The sequence below is a fragment of the Pyricularia grisea genome (assembly GCF_004355905.1).
Source record: "Pyricularia grisea strain NI907 chromosome Unknown Pyricularia_grisea_NI907_Scaffold_1, whole genome shotgun sequence".
Taxonomy (NCBI): Eukaryota; Fungi; Ascomycota; class Sordariomycetes; order Magnaporthales; family Pyriculariaceae; genus Pyricularia; species Pyricularia grisea.
Genome location: NW_022156716.1, coordinates 7,352,809 through 7,372,837, shown reverse-complemented (window position 1 = coordinate 7,372,837; position 20,029 = coordinate 7,352,809). Strand labels below are relative to the sequence as shown.

Genomic DNA, 20,029 nt, shown 5'->3' with positions numbered 1-20,029 from the left:
GCTACCCGGGTTGCAGAAGCTTTCTGGGGAGAGGAAGAAAACCTAGTTTCCGGAGCGCCCTTAAGTTCCTACACATTGAGCGTTGCCACCAAGTCACCCAGTCCTCATCAGAATTTTTAAATTGACCTGGGTTAGCTTGCTTGCCGCCTGAGATGAGGCTTGCGTGATTAGGCTCCGTGCTGTTGCTGCGATACGTTGTCAGGATGGGGATTTTCTATATCTGCGGTGAACTAATTCAAGGACTGAAAACATGTTCCCTGCATGTTTTCATTCTCTTCAAAAAGCGCTTTTTACCTGTCACATCTATCTCCGCGCAATGGTTTTGCCGAGCTTAACCTACTCAACACCGGTCAACGTAATGAAACTTGCCGCAGACCAAACCCAAGTCTCTTCGTTTGCAACGCGATCAAGGTTATACGGCCGTCGACCAAGGCGCAAAAATAATCACCAAGCTGTACGCTAATGTTCTCAACCGAGCCAGTGTTGCGCACTTGCTCCTCTTGAGCATCTCGAACTTGAAATTGACATCGCGCTCCAGTGCAACCCTAAGGCCCGTCAAGCGAGAGTATCACGACACCTTGTTGAAAGGAAATGAAGCGGGCGGGTTACGAAAGCTTTTCAGTAGACCTTATCGGCGACCTGTCGGCTAATTTCACACCGGCAAGCGCAGCCTCACAAACATGATGCGCGTCTCCTGAAGCTCGAGGCTAGATGTGGACGTGCTCAGCTACTCTAGAGGAATTGAGGAGAAGCACAGTAGCCATGCTCGAGGCGATAGCGTTCTGCTCCCGGTAGCTACATCTGACAACGACACCCCCCACCGCGGACGAAATCACCGACAACGCCAGCGGGCATCATCTTGCGGTTGACATAGGAATTAGACCGAGTAGTTGGGTCACACTTTGAACCCTCTTGCCTGCAGCCCTGCACTAGATGGTAAATCGTTGTAGTAGTCGACTCCCCTGGTGCGATAGCAAAAGGTGACACCGGTGGGATTCTCACAGTCGACGAGTTTCAGGTTAGAATCCCCGCCCTGCGCAAGCTGTTGATCAGAGTGTCCCTGGCCAGCTTGTCCTGCGCGGTGACTTTGCATTCACTTCATCCAATGGCCTTTTTGGCAATAATGGACGAGACAGCCTTTGTGTGGCCGCGCAGCTTCGTCGAGACAGCGTGAGCTGTACCTCCGTTGAAGGAGGCCAGGAAGATTTGTTTCAGAGACATGTCGAACTCTGTGTGAGTGGATTCTAGTCGAGCCAAGTCTTTTGGCCCTCGGGTTAACGTTGCGTACCCCCTGTTCGGCACCCCCCCTGTTCGGCACCCAAAAATAACAACACTTTTATTTTTATCCTCCAACTTCTATTATAAATATCTCGATGAATCTTTCACTTTTGGATTTACTTTTTTCTAATCTTAATTCTCCATTTTCCAATGAAGCAATATACTGAAAAACAGCTTATATCTGCAATTAACGACGTCAATAATGGCAATCCAATTGCAAAAACCTCCCGAAAATGGGGAATACCTAGGTCTACACTTCAAAGTCGACTTAAAGGTTCTCAAGCTTATAAAAAAGCACAAAGCCCTTTTCAAAGGCTTTCTACGGAACAGGAAAAGCATTTGGCTGATTGGGTACTTACCCAAACAGCTTTAGGGCTTCCGCCAACGCATCAAGAATTACGCTTTTTTGCCGAACGAATTCTTCAAGCCGCCGGAGAGACAAAAGGCCTTGGAAAACGTTGGATAACTCGTTTTTTGGCTCGTTATCCAATCCTTAAGACCCAAAGGCCCCGTCGAATAGATAACGCCCGGGTTAATGGCGCTACTACGGAGGTAATTAAATCTTGGTGGCTTTATATTACGAACCCGGTTATTAACGCTATTAAACCGGAAAACCGTTGGAATATGGACGAAACCGGTATAATGGAAGGTAAAGGATCTAACGGCCTGGTATTAGGGTTTAACGGGATCCGGCCGTTGCAACGGAAAGAGCCCGGAACGCGGGGTTGGACGACTATAATCGAATGTATATCGGCTACGGGCGTTGCCCTCCCTCCCCTTGTTATATTTAAGGGAAAAAACGTACAACAACAATGGTTTCCGACGGATTTAAGCCTTTTCGATAATTGGAAATTTCACGCAACCGAAAACGGGTGGACAAATAACGAAACGGCTATCGAATGGTTAAAAAAAGTGTTTATTCCGTATACCCAACCTTTAACCCCTGAAAAGCGGTTATTAGTTTTGGATGGCCATGGATCACATATAACGGACGAATTTATGCTTCTTTGCTTGCAAAACAATATTCAACTCCTATATTTACCCCCTCATTCGTCACACGTTCTCCAACCATTGGATCTATCGGTTTTTGGGCCGTTAAAAGAAGCTTATCGACGTCAACTTGGATTTGTTAGCCAATTTTGCTGTTCAACAATTATTGGAAAACGAAATTTCCTACTTTGTTATCGAAAAGCCAGATTAAAAGCATTTATAGCAAAAACCATTCAATCTGGTTGGCGTACAACGGGGTTATGGCCGGTAAACTTGGTTAAACCACTTTTAAGCCCTTTTTTGTTAGAAAATAGCAATGCCAACGTTATAAAAGATAAAAACAACGGTTTGCAAAGGGATAAAACACCGGAAAGCCCAGCCCAAAAAATTAACGACCCGTCTTTACTTATTTGGAAAACCCCTAAAACGACCCGAGATGTCCGATTTCAACTGCAAAAACTTTCCCAATCCAACAAAACCAACGCTACTTCACGTCTTTTATTTGCAAAAGTCCAAAAAAGCTTCGAAGCTAAAGATACCCTTTTGGCTAGCGCCCAGCAAAAAATCAGCTTATTGGAAGCACAACTGGAGGCAATACGGCCGGTTAAAAGGAGGAGGGTGGTTCCGGATCCAAACGAGCTTTTGGTTAACAAACAGAACATTATTGGATTGCAGGAAAAGGATATAGAAAATTTGGAACCTTTAGCTGATGAAGAAGAGGTTAATGAACCGGAGAAGCGTGAAAACGATTGTATTTTTGTCCGTTGATAATTTTATATTTAAATCAGCTTATAAAAGTAGGCATTTCGTTGTTAGATTTTCAGGGTGCCGAACAGGGGGGGTGCCGAACAGGGGGTACGCAACGTTAGTCCATCACTTTGATCTGGACCTGATGGTGTTGTGGAACGATCCTTGCTATCACAATCCCCTTTGGGCACACCTGTAGACTCGCCGGTTTACGTGAGTGCCGCGACATGGTCCGACTGGCTTGCGATGGGACATGGGCGCTGGCTTATGGTCTTGGCGAGATATACATGTTGATTCGATGCTCGGCCGCGAGGCTGCCCTGGAGAATATTTGCCGCGGGTTGTGTGCGGTTTGTGACCATAACAAGATCAGGCTTGCAACTAGGGACAAATAATGATGGCCTTGCCCATCATGTGGTGATCAATCTCTGTCGAAGTTGCACCAAAGCTGCTCTGCAAAGTTCAAGGCAGCTCCGACGCTATCCCCTTGAAAACGCCGAGGGAAACGAAGCCGGTTCCAGAGCGTACAAAAGTCGGACCTTTGCTCCGCCCCCGGCTAGGACGGCTCTAAAGAGAGGAGTATCGGAACCCTCCGCACGAAAAGCCTCAAGGCCTACTTTGGACCGTGTTAACCCCGAAATTGACGTTTGTTGATCAGCCCTTAACCCAACTTAGCCTATGGAGCCGATGCGGTAAGCGGCCAATGGCAGCCTGCACTCTATACTATCAAATCCACTTCGGCCTGGGCATAAGACTGTTCAGCGGCGATATCAAAAAATTCATTCAGTGCCTCAATCTTGGCGAGGCGGGACGGACGGCACAGCAGTAGCAGGCTATGCTTTAAAGCCGACCCGTTTGGTATCCGTCCATATTCAGACCGGCTGAAAAGAAGCAGCATCCTTGATAATCAGTTTTCCATCCACCTCAACATGCAATCAAAGAAACTCAAACTCTTCAAAGTACCCAACTTGTGAAAAAGAAAATCCTTATACACTACCAAACCTCATCCCTCCATCGAGCACCATGCGTCCCACCACCTTCCTCCTAGTGGCCATGACCTGCTTTGAAGCCACCGAGGCCTTTACGTGTGCTCCCGGCACGCAAGGGTCGTGTACTTTCCGCAAACGACCCTGCGAGGACACGGCCCGCTGCGCCATACACTGCGACTCCGGCGGCAACTGCAAGTGCCCCAGCACCTACCCAGGCAACAACAAAAACTGGACGCACAGCGGTAAGCACGGTTGCATCACCATCGGTCATGCGAGAAGAATCAACAACGTACTATCACAGATTGGGAGTCGAGTCGTCCGAGTCACGTAGTTTTGACTCCCACCAGTCCTTGCTGCAACACAACGTAATTAACTTGACATAGTACTTCATCTGAGCGATTCAGTGCTACGCTTAACGCCAATCTGACTGACTTGCTCGGAATGGCATTGAATCGAACCCAGCGATTGTCAAATTGAATGGATCAATCGTGATATTAGTTCATTGAAACAAAAATAAACTCGAATGCGAAAAGTTGCAAAAACAAATTTACACAACTAGATTTGTACAGTTCTCAATGAAATGAAATGGCGACTTGACGTCGAATTACACGCACCTATTGCCTGATTTTGCATGCGTGATTTCCGTATATGTCAAGATTATGGTCCCGCATATAAGAATCTCAATAAAGATTTGCCAACCTTTAATTAAGGCCTGAGTAAGTTGGTATCCATGCAAAGTGCTTAGAATAGCAATAGAAAGAGATTAGATGGAACGTATAAAATGATTATAAATAGTGGAAATACTATACTATACCTGTACTATAATACTAATGACTAGAGTACCTGGAAAACAATTAATGCATGCAGACCAGGGCAACCCCACCAGAGATTAGGATAACACCGGGGGAATTTATCCCCGGCTTGCAATATAACTGCCAAGTATCTCTTCTAAAAATACAATTACATTACACTTACAAATTGTGGGAAAGCCACTAGTGGTATTTGTTAGGACTATGCAGTAGAAAGCACAACCTAATTAGCCCGCACGTATTACTGATGCAATTGAAACTCGGTCCGGTAAATATTGAACACTATTATTACACAGATGACAGTGCTCCAAAAACTTTGAGGGCTTTATGTTGGAAATAGATTTTAAACGCAGAACTAATTCAACTAAACTTATAATAAAGACCAAGTTTTATACTAGGGTGGCTGGCGAAAAAATCACCACCCCTGAACAATGCTGAATTTTGTGGGTTTACACAGCATTGACTGTTTTTTTTTTTTTTTTTTTTTTTTTTTTTGGGAATTTTTTTAAAATCGGGGCCCACATGGACTTTGCAGCCAGCCTAGTGGAAAATATTACCAAAAACAAGCAAACCAGCTCCGTGCGTCGCCCAAAATTGTGCAGGGAGGGGTATTGTTAGCATAGTAGATTCGCTTGTGCGTTAACAAACGAGGACAAGCCGTCAGAACTACGGGTATTATTCGTACATGGTTAAGTCGGTGCACCAGCGGCTTTGGCCGAAAGGGTCCCCCTCCATCTACTATCAGTCAAAATATATTTTTATGATAGATACATGGTTTTAAATGACATATATAGTAACAAACTTGAAATGCGTTCGCAGCTTTTAAAGCCCGTATGCTATTTAAATACATGATTTAACTTGTAAATTGTCACATTCATATTTTGTCTGATAAATAGCATTAAAAATGACGTTGGAGTAACTAATGCACCTTTTTGTCCGTGAAAACAATTATCCTGCCGTAATGAAAGAAAGGAATACTTATATCTTCAGTTTTGATGTCCATCAACGTCAGCAATTCCTTTCCAATTTCTCAGTCAATCATCTGCTTTCACTTTCATCTTTTCCTCTTGCTTTGTTCTTGCTCTTCAGTCTTCATTTCCGCTTGTTACAGCTCTCATCTACTTATATATTTCCTTTACAATGCGTTTCCAGCTTGTTTTTACCCTTTTTGTTGCCGGCGCGATGGCCGCACCCATGTTCTCCAGCTCCAGGTCCTCATCCGGGCGTTCATCCAAAGCCCCATCCAGGTCCTCATCCACGGCCTCATATGGGACTGCTGAAACTGGTTCCGTTCAAGGGGCCCCTACCACCCCGGGGTATCCACGACCAGGAGCTCATGCTTGGGATGACCAAAGGTTACCTCCTGCTGTAATCAAAGAAGGCGAATATTACGTTGCAGATACACCTCCGACTCCAGGATGGCATCAGGGCCATAACCATGGGTCTAGCTGGCAGTACGGACAGTCAAACTTTCAGAATAGAATGTCAAGTGAAGGACTCCCTGGGACTCCTGTTGGCGACGACCACGCTTACGACGGCCGGCACGTGGAAGGGTATCATCGAGCTATCTATGACGATTTGCACGGTCGTACTTACCATCAAAAACGCGGAGTCGACACACAGTAGAATTTTGGAGAGTAATGCACATGGCAGCCAGTTCCTAGAGGCTTAGAGCCATGGCACTAAAATGTGTTTTTCTTCCCTTTTTGGTTCTCGAGTTTGGACTACATTGTACCTATTGTTCTGTATTTAGGCAGATAGCTGGCAGACATGGTTCTTTAGCAGACACACGTGTGGAGTTGGCAGACAAGTCCTGGACGGAAAGATAACCAGAGCAACGGACAGATAATTGAACAACATTTACCGAGGTAGCAATAAAACAAGCAAATTTATCTTCCCGCTCCAGAACTAGAGTGCAAAGTAAGTGGTCGGCAAACAGTATAGTGGGAATAGTTACTAGGCTGTCCCTGCCTGTTCAAGTGAAAGCGTTGACCTGCAAGAGAGAGGAGTGGATCGATCCAGCACCCGAAAGGAACAGAATTTTAAGGTGACGGACCTTTTGGGGATTAGGATTAATAGCGCCGTCCCTCATTTCCACGTTTGTGCTTTGAGCTACGTTTTGTGCACTGATTAATGCATGTTATAAACTTCAGCTTACCGTCCCTAGAAGGTGGAGTGCTAAGTCTAAGCTGGTTCTAAAAGGTGGGGATACTGTTCATTGCAAATCCGTCTAGCTCATCTGTTTCCCTTCATAGACAAGCCCAATAGATTAAACCACTACTCTTCTTTGGGGTTTCGGTGACACCCCTCTGGCCATTTATCCCTAAATAGAACAATGACAATTTTTTTGCAATTTGATGCGATCTAAGATAAGATAGATTTAAGGCAGGCAGAGGCAAAAGTCACAGCATAGAAGGATTATCGCCAGGAACTTAGGTCTTAGCCGCTGAGATTCGTGTCTTACAGTTTCTGATCTGCTTACGTATGCAATAGATATTGAACTTGGGCTTGCAACCCTACACCCGTGCTGGAGATTCTAAACCTCGGTCTTCACAGATAGTCTCCCCCGACCTTCATCCAACCCAGGCTCCTCTGGTGTTTCTTCCGCGTAACATTCCAAGTCCTTCTCTATCAGAGACGCAGCGACACCTATAGCGGCCACCCCAATAAGCGCCTGCCAAACAAGCTTCAAACTCAGCTCGTACAGGCCGACTATATGGTCCTGAGTCGCAGTTGGGAGGGTATTGAAGATGTTTGACGAAGCTTGCTGATAAGCCTTGCCGAACCGCAGACTCTCCTTAATGCTGCTGTCCAAACCCGATACAAGAAGCGATTCCTCGATTCGGATGTTGAAGATTGCTGCCGGGATTGTGATGGCGAAGACTGTTGCTATGCCTCTAATCAAGGCGAAGGCCCTGGTGCTTGCCGCTTCTAGCGGGTTTGGCAGAGCGGCTTGGGCCACCAACAAGATAGAGGCGTTTGGAAGACCAACACTGACGCCGGCCATTATTCCCAAAATGGTAGTCAAAGTTAAGGGTGTGTTGTGGTTAAGCAGGGTAAACATCCCCATTGCGATCGCCACAAGGGCAAAGCTGACGAAGTGGACCAAACGAAATTTGCCCGAATTCGTAATGAGGCCACCTCCAAACGCGGGTGAAATCCACAACGAGGTTGTAAAGGGTACCAGCAGGACTGCGGACGTCAACGTGGAGACGTTGAGTGTCGACTGAAAATACAGCGGAAGAAAGTAAAGAATTCCACAAGACACCAGGGTTTGCACGATCCCGAGCACATAAGCGGCTGTGGAAGTTCTGTTTTGGAATAGTGCCATGGGAAGCACGGGGCTGCGGCACCAGGGCGACGCCTCAAAGGCAATGAATAAGCCGTGGCCAAAAAGGCCGAGCACCAGGGTTGTGATAATGACTGGATGCGACCACGAGTATTTTGCACCGCCGTGGGCCAGAGGGAACACAAGCGACGTGACTGACGCACATAGGAGAATGATCCCAGCGTCATAGTCGATCTTCTTAAGCTTTTGAAGTGTTGTTAAATTGTTTTCGTCCCTGGGGCACTTGGTTGTCTTTAGGGAAAAGAAGAGAAGGCCGTAGCAGAGTCCGCAGGTTGGCAGGTTCATGTAGAAGACCCATCTCCAGGATTCTCCATCGACGACGACGATACAACCTCCAAGGAAGGGTGCAAGCACGGACCCAATAACGGTAGAGAGGAAGAGGAAGCCCATAAACTCTCCACGCTCCACCAGGGGCACAAGATCGCAGAGAATAATCTCCACCAGAGTATTAATACCGGCGACGCCGAGTCCTTGAACTGCTCGCCCACCAATAAGAGTCGCTGCATCGTTGGCGGCACCACAGATCGCCGATCCAGCGGCGAAGATGATGACTGAAGACAGCATTGGCCATCTTCTTCCCCAGATGTCAGCGACCTGACGGTATAGAGGCTGCACAGCCGCACTTGATATTCACTTTGGGTTAGCATTATAATCATGTATCTACCACCAGACTCAGGTGGCCCCCAGACCCCTCAGTTCTCAAAGACCTCCATTACATACCTAGTGAGAAAGTATACATTGACAATCCAGACGTAGCTGCTTTCTGCATCGACGGCTCTTGAGATGGATGGGAGGGCCGTGGACATTATACCTCCCTCCATAGAGCTCAGCAAAGCTATGATGCACAAGCCGGCGAAGGTGGCCCAAAAGTTAAGTCCGCGACCATCGGAATCTGGTTGGCTCTCATCGGACATCGGATCAACCGTCTCGGCTAGTTGTGGTCTGTGGTTGAGCGACGAAGTACCGTCTGAATGTGACTCGGCTAGCCATGCCATCAGATCTCGCGACCCAGTATTTGTCTCGACGCTAGACATCCTAAGACTCTAGTCTAGATATAAACAGAAGATATTGGCAAGAACAGCGTATATTGGAGAGAGAAAGGCAGAGCTAACCAACATGTTTATAGCGTTTATGAACTGGTAAAGTTATATTCAATCTATCCTTGATTCGCAGTTTTCAGCCTCGAGAGATTGATGTCTTGGCGGTTTCGGTGTACGCGCAGATGCTGCATCCTCAAAGCCAAATCGATGTTTGTAGGCTAGGTGCTGATTTCTGGATCGATATTCTAAGCTGCATACCACGAGTCAAGAAACCAGACGCAGGGCAAACCTCTTCACAATCCATACATGAGGTACAAAGTGCAACCTTGTACGATGACTGATCAAAGGACAGCGATTCGTCGTGCAAGCACCGCTGTCTGCACTTTAGCGAATAATGTAAGAGTGGCTATGACATTTATCGGTCAGTCCGATGGAGGAAATTCGGGCGGACCAAGGTTCCAGGCCAGCGCCTCTAGAACACCAAATACCTGCCGGTAAGCAAAGATTTCAGGATATTTTTCTCAGATTTCGAGGTGCTCATGAGGAAGCCGGAATATTAGTCAGCTAAACACGCAGCCCTATGTAGAAGGGAACCAGAGGATTGTGCGTGTTGACATTTGCGTTGCTATGGAAAAGAAACCCAGTGCCGAATGGGGATTATGATTCGTGTGTTTATGATTCTTTTACAGAATAGACGATTTTTGCGATAAAAATGTTGACTGATCCGTCTGGAGCGCTGACTCGGCAAACCTAGCTTATAGCCCGCCTCCCAAAGCGGCCGTTACTTTCGGGGTATTCCGCCCCCCTGCAGGGCCTTGAAGTTAAAGGTAGTTTAATGAAGTTGAACATCTTGTGACCGCGCAGTAGCTTTGCATGATCCGAACTCTTTGCCCAACTGGTGCAGTAGCGGAGAGAGGACCGGACGAATCTCCCGCAGGTACTTGATGTTCTTTTACCCATTTCAGCATGGCGCAATAGTACGTCCCTGGTGGTTCAGGTCAGGCGGAATCGCGAGTGGGGGACCTTTTCTTTCCATTCTTCACCAAGATTACGTGGGTAGACCCGACGACCTTTGCAAAATTATTTCGCTTTATAAAGGATGTCCCTCGACATTTTGTTCTCCAACGTAGCGAGATTTAGTAAAGTAAAAAGGGTGGCCTTACCCAAAGTTACAGGTTTAAATTCCAACATCCTGGCACAGTAGGCAAACACAAGATAAGAATTGGCTTTATCGCCAGACTAATTCTGGGTTTGGAGAGGAACTATGTCGTCTGGACTTGTTGAGTACGGTGCAAATACTGCTAAAAGCCTCAAAACTACTAGACTTTCTATACAACCTAAATAATCATACCCCCCAGGGTGCTAGGATTTGGGTCTGCAGATGGGAATTCCTTTCGAAAACTATGCTATACTTTTGGAATTTACCAAATATACCCTCCCTGCTTACCTAACAATACCTTCCACAGGGAGCAAAGCTTGTTTAAGGTTGACTTCTAATCTTCCATTGGTGAACCTTATCAGACAGATTATTAACCCGAACACTTGGAAGAGGACGGCATTTGAGAAAAGCCGTTTAGGTAAGGAACTCGCCAAGACATCCCAATTGTTACGCTCGGCCCTTGCGAGACTGCTGAATGGCTTCGGGAAGCTAAGTGACAGGATGACGAATAGCAGAATACCGGTGAACGATACGTGAACCAATGAAACTCAAACAGTGTGCGTAAATGGTCTGCTTCTTGTGTGTTGATCTACTAGAACGAATTGAATAATAGGCTTGCAAATGGTGGGATGGTATTTAATAGGGCCCATACCACCACCAAAATACGAATAAGTCGGTATCTTGTGTGTGATTTTATGCATAAACAATTGCAATGCTAATATACCTTCTGAAAGATTGGTCTGGTCTGTCAAATCAATGATAGCTAGCTCGTCGGTGTCCGAGTCCGATCCTCGTCCGACCAGAGATGGACAGGCAGCAGGTTGGTCGCAAGATAAAGCTAGTATTCCTGAGATGGCAGTGTCAAACCAGTCGGCACACTATCAGCCAAGACAAAAGTAATTTACATGGTCCGTTTCCACCTTGATTATACATTAGTGTAATTATCCTGACATGGCTCCACAAGCTTGCTAGTGCTGGCAAAATTTACTCTGTGTCTTCAGATGACCATCCTTTCCTGATTAGGGGACCAAAGGGGCTGTGAAACTGCAATGATACTCAGGATACCCTTACCAAGCAACCTATGTAGGTAATCGGCGATCGCCGTAGTATGGCAGCTAATCCGCACCTAACGAATCCTAAGACCTACGACGTACGGAGTACGTACATAATCAATAGAAACAGACTTGTACCTCCCCGAGTTTTACCTTTTACATCAAACAGGTTGGGAACCCCGAACCCACATGAGCAACTTGTGCTGATCGTCAAGTCGGGCTAGGGTTGATGAGAATTTTCCAGGTCATTCGCAGCGAGGGTCCTTTACCAGACAGCTTATGATTCGTGATGCCTTGAACCCTCTAGAAACCTTGGTAACAAGTGCGAGAATGTGTGGTTTACAAGTCGACCACATTTAATTCTTTGCGGACAGGTTTCTGCCATATACAAACAACCCGCGCAAGTTCAATTTTGTAAAGAAGTTGTCCGAAAGCAAGGCATTAATCTCACACATTACTAAAATATTGACTATCCTGCTCACCATGGTCTCCCAAGATGCTCCCGCTTCTTCCGTCTCTCCGAAGACGATGCAAATTCCTAGGAACAATGCCCATGTCCCCGGGGAGTATGAAGGGCTTGGAGTAGAGCTCGCGCAATGCATGACCGCATACAACAAAAGCTTGGTGAAGGAGGGCCTTCCGGAGCCTTCCCTATCACCCAGCAGAACTTCGCATCTGAAGCTCAAGAGCAGCCAGGGGCTTCAAGAAAGGGCACGAATCGTGGAGCTTGCACAGCAAATTCTGGCCACGACTCTTGATCCGGCCATTAGCTTGTTCCAGAGCTCTCTCCAGGTAAGAAATCACTTTTCTGTTAGTTGGATGTGGTCTACAATTTCGGCTTCCACTTCATTTTGTCAGCTTCCTAACACGACGCTCTTTTAGTTCCACTTCTGCGCATGCCTCAAAATCGTCCTTGACCTCAAAGTAGGATACGAAATCCCCCAGCACGGCCGCATCTCGAGAAAACAGCTGGCAAAGTCCCTCAAGGTGGAAGAAGATCTGTTGGCGCGCGTTATGCGCGTCGTCATGTCCCAATACGTGTTTTCCGAGCCCGAGTTGGGCTACTATAGCCACACGTCCATCTCATGGACAATGCAGGGCCCGACCCAGCACAAGCTTCTCCTGCATCGTCTGGGTGTGGGATTCCAATCCTCCAGCCGGGAGCCGGATGCTCTGCGTGCGGCCGGCTACCGCAACCCGCTGCCAGATGACCTATGTGGGTTCAACATGGCATTCGGTTACTCCGGAACTTACTGGAACTACAATCACACCGTCGGAAAGGAGCGTGGTGACAGCTTTGAAGAAGCCATGAGGGCTGTTGCTATCAACAGTGTTTGTGAGACACCTATTCTTTATCCGTGGGAGACTCTGGCTGCAGACGGAGGCCTTGTAGTTGAGATGGGCGGGGGCCTGGGCCAAGCCAGCCAAAAGATCTTAGAGGCCTTCCCAGGCGCAGGTCTCAGTTTTGTGGTTCAGGACAAGCACGCCGTCACCTTCCGATCTACAAAAAGCGGGACCGCTCTGATTCTACAGCAGCACGACTTTTTCGACCCTCAGCCAGTCAGAGGTACGTGTGTGTGTGTGTGTGTGTGTGTGTGTCTGTGCGATAAGACGAGATTGCCTTTTATCGCTGCAACTCATCCCAGCCAGGTGCTCATCACTGACATTTGAAACAGGAGCTGCGGCATACCTTCTTCGCCACATCCTATATCACTGGTCTGATGACTCTTGCGTCGAAATCTTACGCCAGATCGCACCAGTCATGGAAAAGCGCAGCCGTATATTGATTTGCGACCAGGTTGTTCAAGACCACTCGCCCTCTCTTGCATCTGTTTTGTATGACGTGGATATGATGACACTTTTCAACGGCAAGGCACGGAAGCTTTCTGAATTTCGTCAAATATTTCAAAAGGCCGATCCGAGATTTTACCTACACGACATAAAGCCGTCACAGGAATCATCAACCACTGTGATAGAACTTAGGATTACACCTGACGGGACGACTTGATACGTTACTAGAATGACTGACATATCCTTTCTCTTTCCTTCCTACACATAGGCCCATTAGATCTTTGACTTGCCATCCTAAATATTTTCAGTTTTTCGCCATGGCATTAGGGCCTGGTCATCTAGTCGAAATCCTTTTTTTTTTTTTAAAAAAAAGGTTGCCAACAATTTTAAATAACCTTTTGCAAAAGTGGGATACAGGTGGATGCGGATTTTATAAAAGTCGACAAACAAGAAAAATCTTACCCTGTATAATAAATTTTCAACTTAAATTTAATTTTGACTAGATAATAGCGAAATCCTTTATTCAGATCATTGTGAAAATATGTCAATTGAGTTATATCTTCCTTTCACGGTTTAAATAGAAAACTCAACTATTACACGCGGGATGTACATGCTATTCGACGATTTCGGATTGGACTCTGTAATCAATACATAGGCCAAAACGATATATCCTAATAAATTTTACACCGTTGTTTTTTCGGGTTTAGCGTGCCTATTTCGGCCAAAAAAAAGAATTCGTTAATATAAGCGAGAAGATTACACCCTTTAAAGGCATATTGAAAAATTTGATTTGATATACACGCAAAAATCGCCCAGTTTAACCTTTGACCTCCGGCAAGGTTAGCCAGGGTCAGCGATCTGTCATTACGGCAGCGATCTTTCATTAATGTAGGGGTAAATAACACTTGTATGGGAATGTCATACAAACTGCACGTACGGCCGCATTAGGCCTAACACGTATTATTGGTATTTGGCTGTCCCTTGATTTTCCAGTGGTTCAATCGATATACATGCCTTATTATCCATTATGCAATTAGACAAACGGACTCGGGGGTACATTGATTTTTATGGGAAATCCTTTGAATTGTATATACCCCCAAGTGACAGATCGCGGTCGTAATGACAGATCGCTCACCCTGGCAAATCTTACCGGAGTTCACAGGTTAGACTGGGCGATTTTAGCTCTGGCGTGTACTCAAAACTGCATTTGGTAAAAATTCAGCAACGAGTCGTTGAATTGCCATACAATGAATGCCCTGGCATTAAAAAGTTGTTATCGATGTCAAACGGCCAAGCCATTTCAGCCCGTAGGATAATAAACCGGTGTAAAATTTGCCCGTTGTCGCGATTAATTGGTCCGTCTCGGCAAGATAGTTGCACCGACTATTTGCTAGTGGGGGTTTGGAGCTTAGAGGGGTGAGTCAGGGAATGATGGAAGCAGTTCTGATAAGTTTAAATGTACATGATGGGCATGTAGGTAGGTAGGTAAGATCAAAGCATGTGTCAGTTTCAGGGGCGATTTTTGACCCCGTTGGCAGACTTTGGTCCCATCATACCTGGAAAATGGATTTTTCTGGAACTTGATGGGACTGGTACAGTTCCTGCACCCAAAAAAAAACAACGAAAAAGCTTACTGCGGGTAAATGACTGGCCTGCGAACTTGGCGGTAAAACCTTGAGGGGAAATCCCAATACAGTGTCCCGGAGCTGCGAAGCGAGCAGCATGGTATTCTACGTCGCATTATGCAGAAACAATTGTTCGTCCGAGCAGGGATCTGGCTAACGCTGCAGGTCAGCACAGCCTCCGGACTAGGGGGCCATAACTAAGTCATTGGAAGCTAAAACGAACCTTCTAATCCCCACCGGTAAGTTATTTCCGCGACGCAGTGCTTCGTATACACTGCGTTTTGTAAAGCGCTTCAATATGATGATATACTTTTACAAGTTGACGACTCGATGAAATCTTAAGTTGAATAGACGGTCAGGTGAGGAAGGGTTCAGTTGCGTTGGTAGAAATTTCCAAAAGGTTAGGTTCAATCCCATCTATCTAGGTAGCCAAACCGTTTGCATACCTATAGCATCCAACATTCTATACACTTTATTTCCTGCCCCAAGTAGGAGTACCACCATGGACTCCATCGTGGTACAGCTTGATCAAAGCTCAACTGGCGCTGGTCGCAGCAGCTATCCCCAAGAGAGAAGCATACCAACCAGCAGCTCAAGAAGAAGCGCATGCGACCGCTGCAGAGCTCGAAAGCTGAGATGCTCGAGGGTGCCTGATAGCAACTTTTTTACCGACTCCACCAGAACCGGCGGCCCACCTCCCTGTGAACGATGCACCAAAGCCGGTGCCGACTGTCTCTATACGATTCGCACTCGACGAACGCCTCCATGGTGGTGCGGCTACGACCGACATGTCTTTAAGAGCTCAGCCACGTTCCCATACTTCTATCAGCTGCCCCTCGAGGATACACTTGGGTCTGAAGTGGGTGGCCAAATGTGCCTTGGGAGCAGATGTAGAATGCCTTTTGAGGCCCATATGCCGGCACCACCACCACCACCAGGAGAAAGCCACGCGCATATGACATCAGTCCCCAAACATCATATTGGGCCAGACCACGGGTCAACAGAGCGAGGCAGCAACTTTCATTGGCCGATGGCGACAGATGTTTCTGGTGCGAATCTCTCTACAATTTGTGGAAACTTCCCATTCATGACATCTCCCAACGTCCATCCAAGTCAAAAGTCGAACTCTGGGCACAGCATCCCGAGCGATATCAACGACCAAAGTCTCGGCATGGCATCTTCGTTTGCTCCAAGACAATGGCAGGACCACGCCTTCGCCATGTCCGAAATCCTTGCTGGAGATCAAAGCAACCGCGGGACGGATTGCGGTGTGCCAGTGGTCGAATCAAACGTTTCAAAGGAACCACGTTTTCCAGTCACAGCGCAATGGCCTGGAACCAGGGAGGAATGTCTGCGGGAGCTTATGGACCTGACGTCGCGGCTCATTGTCTGCTTTAGCTTCACTGAAGACCGTCCCTCGGTAGACCTCCAAGACATACTGGCATCCTCGCCAAGGGATCAAAATCATTACGCTGAGATCAGCAACGTATCTGAAACCGGCAAGAGCATGGTCAGAAGCTTATTGGAAAGCTCTCAGCTTTTTTTGGATATTGTGGAGCGCTTGAAAAGCTTGACAATGCCAGTGAAAGAAGATCAAACTTCTTGCTCACCTAGTACAAGCTCTGAATCGGATTATTCCATCATCGACTCCCCGTTATTGACAGGTTCGTCAAGCTCGTACGAGACTTGTTCAATGACATACAAGCAAAATTGTGACAGACACAATGAAGTGGAGATGGAAGATCTGTCAAAACGGCAACAGTCAGGCCATCTAAACACACAAAAGATGCCAATGACCCCTTCAATGCTTTCACCGCATCTAAACAAGTACTTCAGCTTGCCGACGACTTTTACCATCATAAGCTGCTACATGTGGCTGTTTCGGGGTTATGAGGCGGTTTTTGCCGCCATTCACAACGCACTCGTTGTGCAAAACAATCAAGCTCGTGGAGGCATGCAGGAAAACAGAACAGACCAGCTAAACTCGAAAGGAAAAAAACCGGACCTGGTCATCTTCCCAGACATCAAAATTGGCGGCATTGACCTCGACTGCCACCCGCACGTCCAAATCGAGATGCTCATCCACGTCAGCTGCCAGATGCTGCAGAGGATCGAAGCCGCCCTGGGTATCGACCCCACTACATCTCGGGACGGGACGACTACCCTGCAAAACCTCCCGGCGGGGGCGGGGCGCGATGGTATGCTCAACGTCACGGCCGCCCCCGCACTACTTCAGACGTTTCTGCATGGAGGTGGCTTTGACAGCTGTAGCGTCGGGGACAAGGTGCCAAAATCGGCCCGGATGTCGCTGGATAGTGGTATTTTGCAAAGCATCCTGGAAAATCTCCGTGGTTGTCGCGAATTCGCAGCGAATCAGATCTAAATCATTATGCCACGTAAGCCAGGACTGTAAGATAATGGGGAAAGTTTGTCTACTTCAAGTAATGTTCCAAGTTCTGGACCGTTCGTTTCGCGATCTATCCCGCGTCAACTCCCCGATAGAGTTGGGCAGACTCAAGTGGTCGTAGCGTCAGTATTAGCACGGTGCAGATTCTGCCAAGGGTGTTCCTGGATCTACAAAAGGATGCAAGGGACAAGAATAGTGAAGAAATGAGATGAAAAATATAATTGCTCAAAGTTGTCAACGGAGATCCCAAATTTGCCGGTTGACTTTGACTTTGCATTGTAATAAGCGGTTCACTTTGATGTAATGGGGTCGGGAGACTGGCATCTGCCTTGCAGCCCTTAATCTTGTACGCGTAACAACAAAAGTCACGGTCATCTTTTATTGACGCATTAAAAGCACATCGCAAATCTATCGGCAGGGCAATTCTGAGGGCGGTTTAGCGGCAATTCCTGTTTTGATCAGAGGGTTTCATTGGCGGGAGATTGCCTTCAATGCTGAGGCTAGTCTTGGATTTTTGGAAACACCATTTTGAGAAATTGCACCCGAAGAAGGTTGTTCCAATAATTAGGACATGAACCCCTCCTTGAATGTTTCCGAACAGGGCGAAGCAGGGGTTCCTGGTCTTTTTAGTCTCCTATTCGGGAGATTAAACGGGTTTAATAGATTACGTGCAGTTATAGGGTAAGTTGAAAGTATCCCCATGTTTGGCCCTGTTAAGATTAATTTAAGAGTATTAGGTATGTACGAAGTAGGTAGCTGTGTGCGTCAATAAAAGTCCAACAAGTGTGTTTATAATTATAACCACGGTGCACCATCTGCCGGCTAACGGTATTACCAACCTTGTGTCTTTTTTTTTTTTTTTTTTCTTTCTTTTTTTAGTGCACATAACCCCCACGACGGCCCAACACGATGCCGACAACTACGAAGACGAATGCGCTAATATGAAAGATTGGGCAGTCACACAATGTCCCAAAGTACTTTTTTTTTTCCTTGGTGCCTGCTATGTTCGGCAGGAGGTTTAATGCGATTTTCAATATATTGTCCGAGAAGAGTAGCAGTCTAGATTATCAAATCTCACTTTATCTGGTTCATGACTGGGTACTTGCATGGTCAAGTCGATCAAGGCAATCTCGGTAAAGTCGCCCCACATGTTGCGTACTACCTACAGCTAACAGGTCCATTTTGTCCATAACCGAGGTCGCTGCGTGATGGAGTAGTATTGAGATGTTGATAATTCCCCCTTTGACCGGCGCCCAAGGCTAGCGACCAAACCACTTATTACCCCGGGTTTGTAGCTTTTTGGACACCTATGCTATTCTCATCTTATTATCAGTCTTAAGACCTTGAGACCAAAAGATCAGACGATGATTAATCTTTACAAGTTTCTGGTCGCCTTGCTTGCCGGCGGCGGCGGGGTATCGGCATTGACCGTGCCCCAGGCTCGCACCTCTGCCCCGGTAGAGTCGCAGCAGCAGCCGCAACCGCGATCTGTCCCAGCCGGCTTCGCCACCACAAACGGCACCCACTTCATGATTGATGGGGAAACGCAGTACCTGGTCGGAAGCAACGCGTACTGGCTTCCGTTCCTCACCAACAATGCCGATGTGGACCTGGCCCTGGACCAGATCGCAGCGTCGGGCATCAAGATCTTGCGCACGTGGGGTTTCAACGACGTGACCACGATCCCGACCGACCCCAATACGGTCTGGTTCCAGTACCTTTCATCCTCGGGATCTATCATTAACGAGGGAGCCAACGGCCTGCAGCGCCTCGATTATATCGTCGCTGGCGCCGAGAAGCGCGGCCTTAAGCTTATCATCCCCTTTGTCAACAATTGGAAGGATTATGGCGGCATACCAGCATATGAGACCGCCTTTGGCAGAGGTTCTTCGACGTGGTTTAAGCACGAACCGGCGCAGGCGCAGTACCAGGCCTACATCAAGGCCCTCGTCTCCCGGTACGCCGCGTCGCCAGCCATCTTTTCCTGGCAGTTGGCCAACGAGCCCCGCTGCTTCCTGTGCAGCACCGACGACATCTTCAACTGGGCCACTAAAACGTCGGAGCTGGTCAAGTCGCTCGACCCAAACCATCTCGTTTCGCTTGGCGACGAGGGCCAAGGCTTGACTGGGGACGTCTGGACGCCGTACTGGCTCGTCTTTGGCACCGACTTTTGGCGCAATCTCCAGATCAAGACTATTAACTTTGGGACGTTTCACATATATCCCACAACATGTAAGCCAGCGCCCCTTTTTACCTAATCATATCGGATTTGCATACTGATTTTGCAAACTAACTTGGCTTAGGGAGCGCCCCGGTGAGCTTCGCGTACAACTGGATCAAATCGCATGGGTCCAAGTGTGTCGATGCAGGAAAGCCCTGCTACCTGGAAGAATGTACGTCGTCCATATCCCCTACTCTACTCTGCATCTTTTCTAACGGGCCTACAGATGGAGTACCCCCTTCCAAAGGTCATTGTGAAACCGAGAGTCAGTGGCAAAAATGGGCGCTAGAGACCAAGGGCATTGCCGGTGACGGTTTCTGGCAGGTTGGCACCCAACTAAGCACCGGCCTGACGCACGATGACACCTTCACCATTTACCACGATACCGACGAGTGGACATGCCTTGTCACTGACCATGTTGCTCGCGCCAAGAACGCGTCCCTGGCGTAAGAGAATCCAAGACCTAAATTTTAATCAATAATACATGAGCTTTACGAACGTTTGTGCCTGAAGTTGGTTGCTGTGAAGAGAGCACATAATTATTATGCCATGAATGTGAAGCACTCGGTCTAC

At 47.3% G+C, this 20,029-nt stretch overlaps 5 protein-coding genes across 5 annotated transcripts; 4 read left to right on the top strand and 1 right to left on the bottom strand.

The window, feature by feature from the left end:
• Positions 1–4,037: 4,037 nt before the first annotated feature.
• Positions 4,038–4,334, top strand: PgNI_02244 (uncharacterized protein; the record flags this gene model as incomplete). The annotated part of the gene is made up of 2 exons (XM_031122311.1): positions 4,038–4,245; positions 4,327–4,334. The coding sequence occupies 2 exons, from the start codon at positions 4,038–4,040 to the stop codon at positions 4,332–4,334; spliced, it is 216 nt and encodes a 71-aa protein (XP_030986354.1).
• A 3,014-nt stretch (positions 4,335–7,348) lies between these two features.
• PgNI_02243 (uncharacterized protein) lies at positions 7,349–9,195 on the bottom strand (the record flags this gene model as incomplete). The annotated part of the gene is made up of 2 exons (XM_031122310.1): positions 7,349–8,783; positions 8,882–9,195. The coding sequence occupies 2 exons, from the start codon at positions 9,193–9,195 to the stop codon at positions 7,349–7,351; spliced, it is 1,749 nt and encodes a 582-aa protein (XP_030986347.1).
• Positions 9,196–11,895: 2,700 nt separating this feature from the next.
• PgNI_02242 (uncharacterized protein) lies at positions 11,896–13,420 on the top strand (the record flags this gene model as incomplete). The annotated part of the gene is made up of 3 exons (XM_031122309.1): positions 11,896–12,204; positions 12,295–12,979; positions 13,089–13,420. 3 exons carry the CDS (start codon positions 11,896–11,898, stop codon positions 13,418–13,420), a joined length of 1,326 nt encoding a protein of 441 aa, XP_030986348.1.
• Positions 13,421–15,330: 1,910 nt separating this feature from the next.
• PgNI_02241 (uncharacterized protein) lies at positions 15,331–17,211 on the top strand (the record flags this gene model as incomplete). The annotated part of the gene is made up of 1 exon (XM_031122308.1): positions 15,331–17,211. The coding sequence occupies one exon, from the start codon at positions 15,331–15,333 to the stop codon at positions 17,209–17,211; it is 1,881 nt and encodes a 626-aa protein (XP_030986349.1).
• A 1,319-nt stretch (positions 17,212–18,530) lies between these two features.
• PgNI_02240 (uncharacterized protein) lies at positions 18,531–19,906 on the top strand (the record flags this gene model as incomplete). Its single annotated transcript, XM_031122307.1, has 2 exons — positions 18,531–19,467; positions 19,539–19,906. Coding segments are annotated over 2 exons (1,305 nt in total), but the record flags the coding sequence as incomplete, so codon positions are not given.
• Positions 19,907–20,029: the final 123 nt, after the last annotated feature.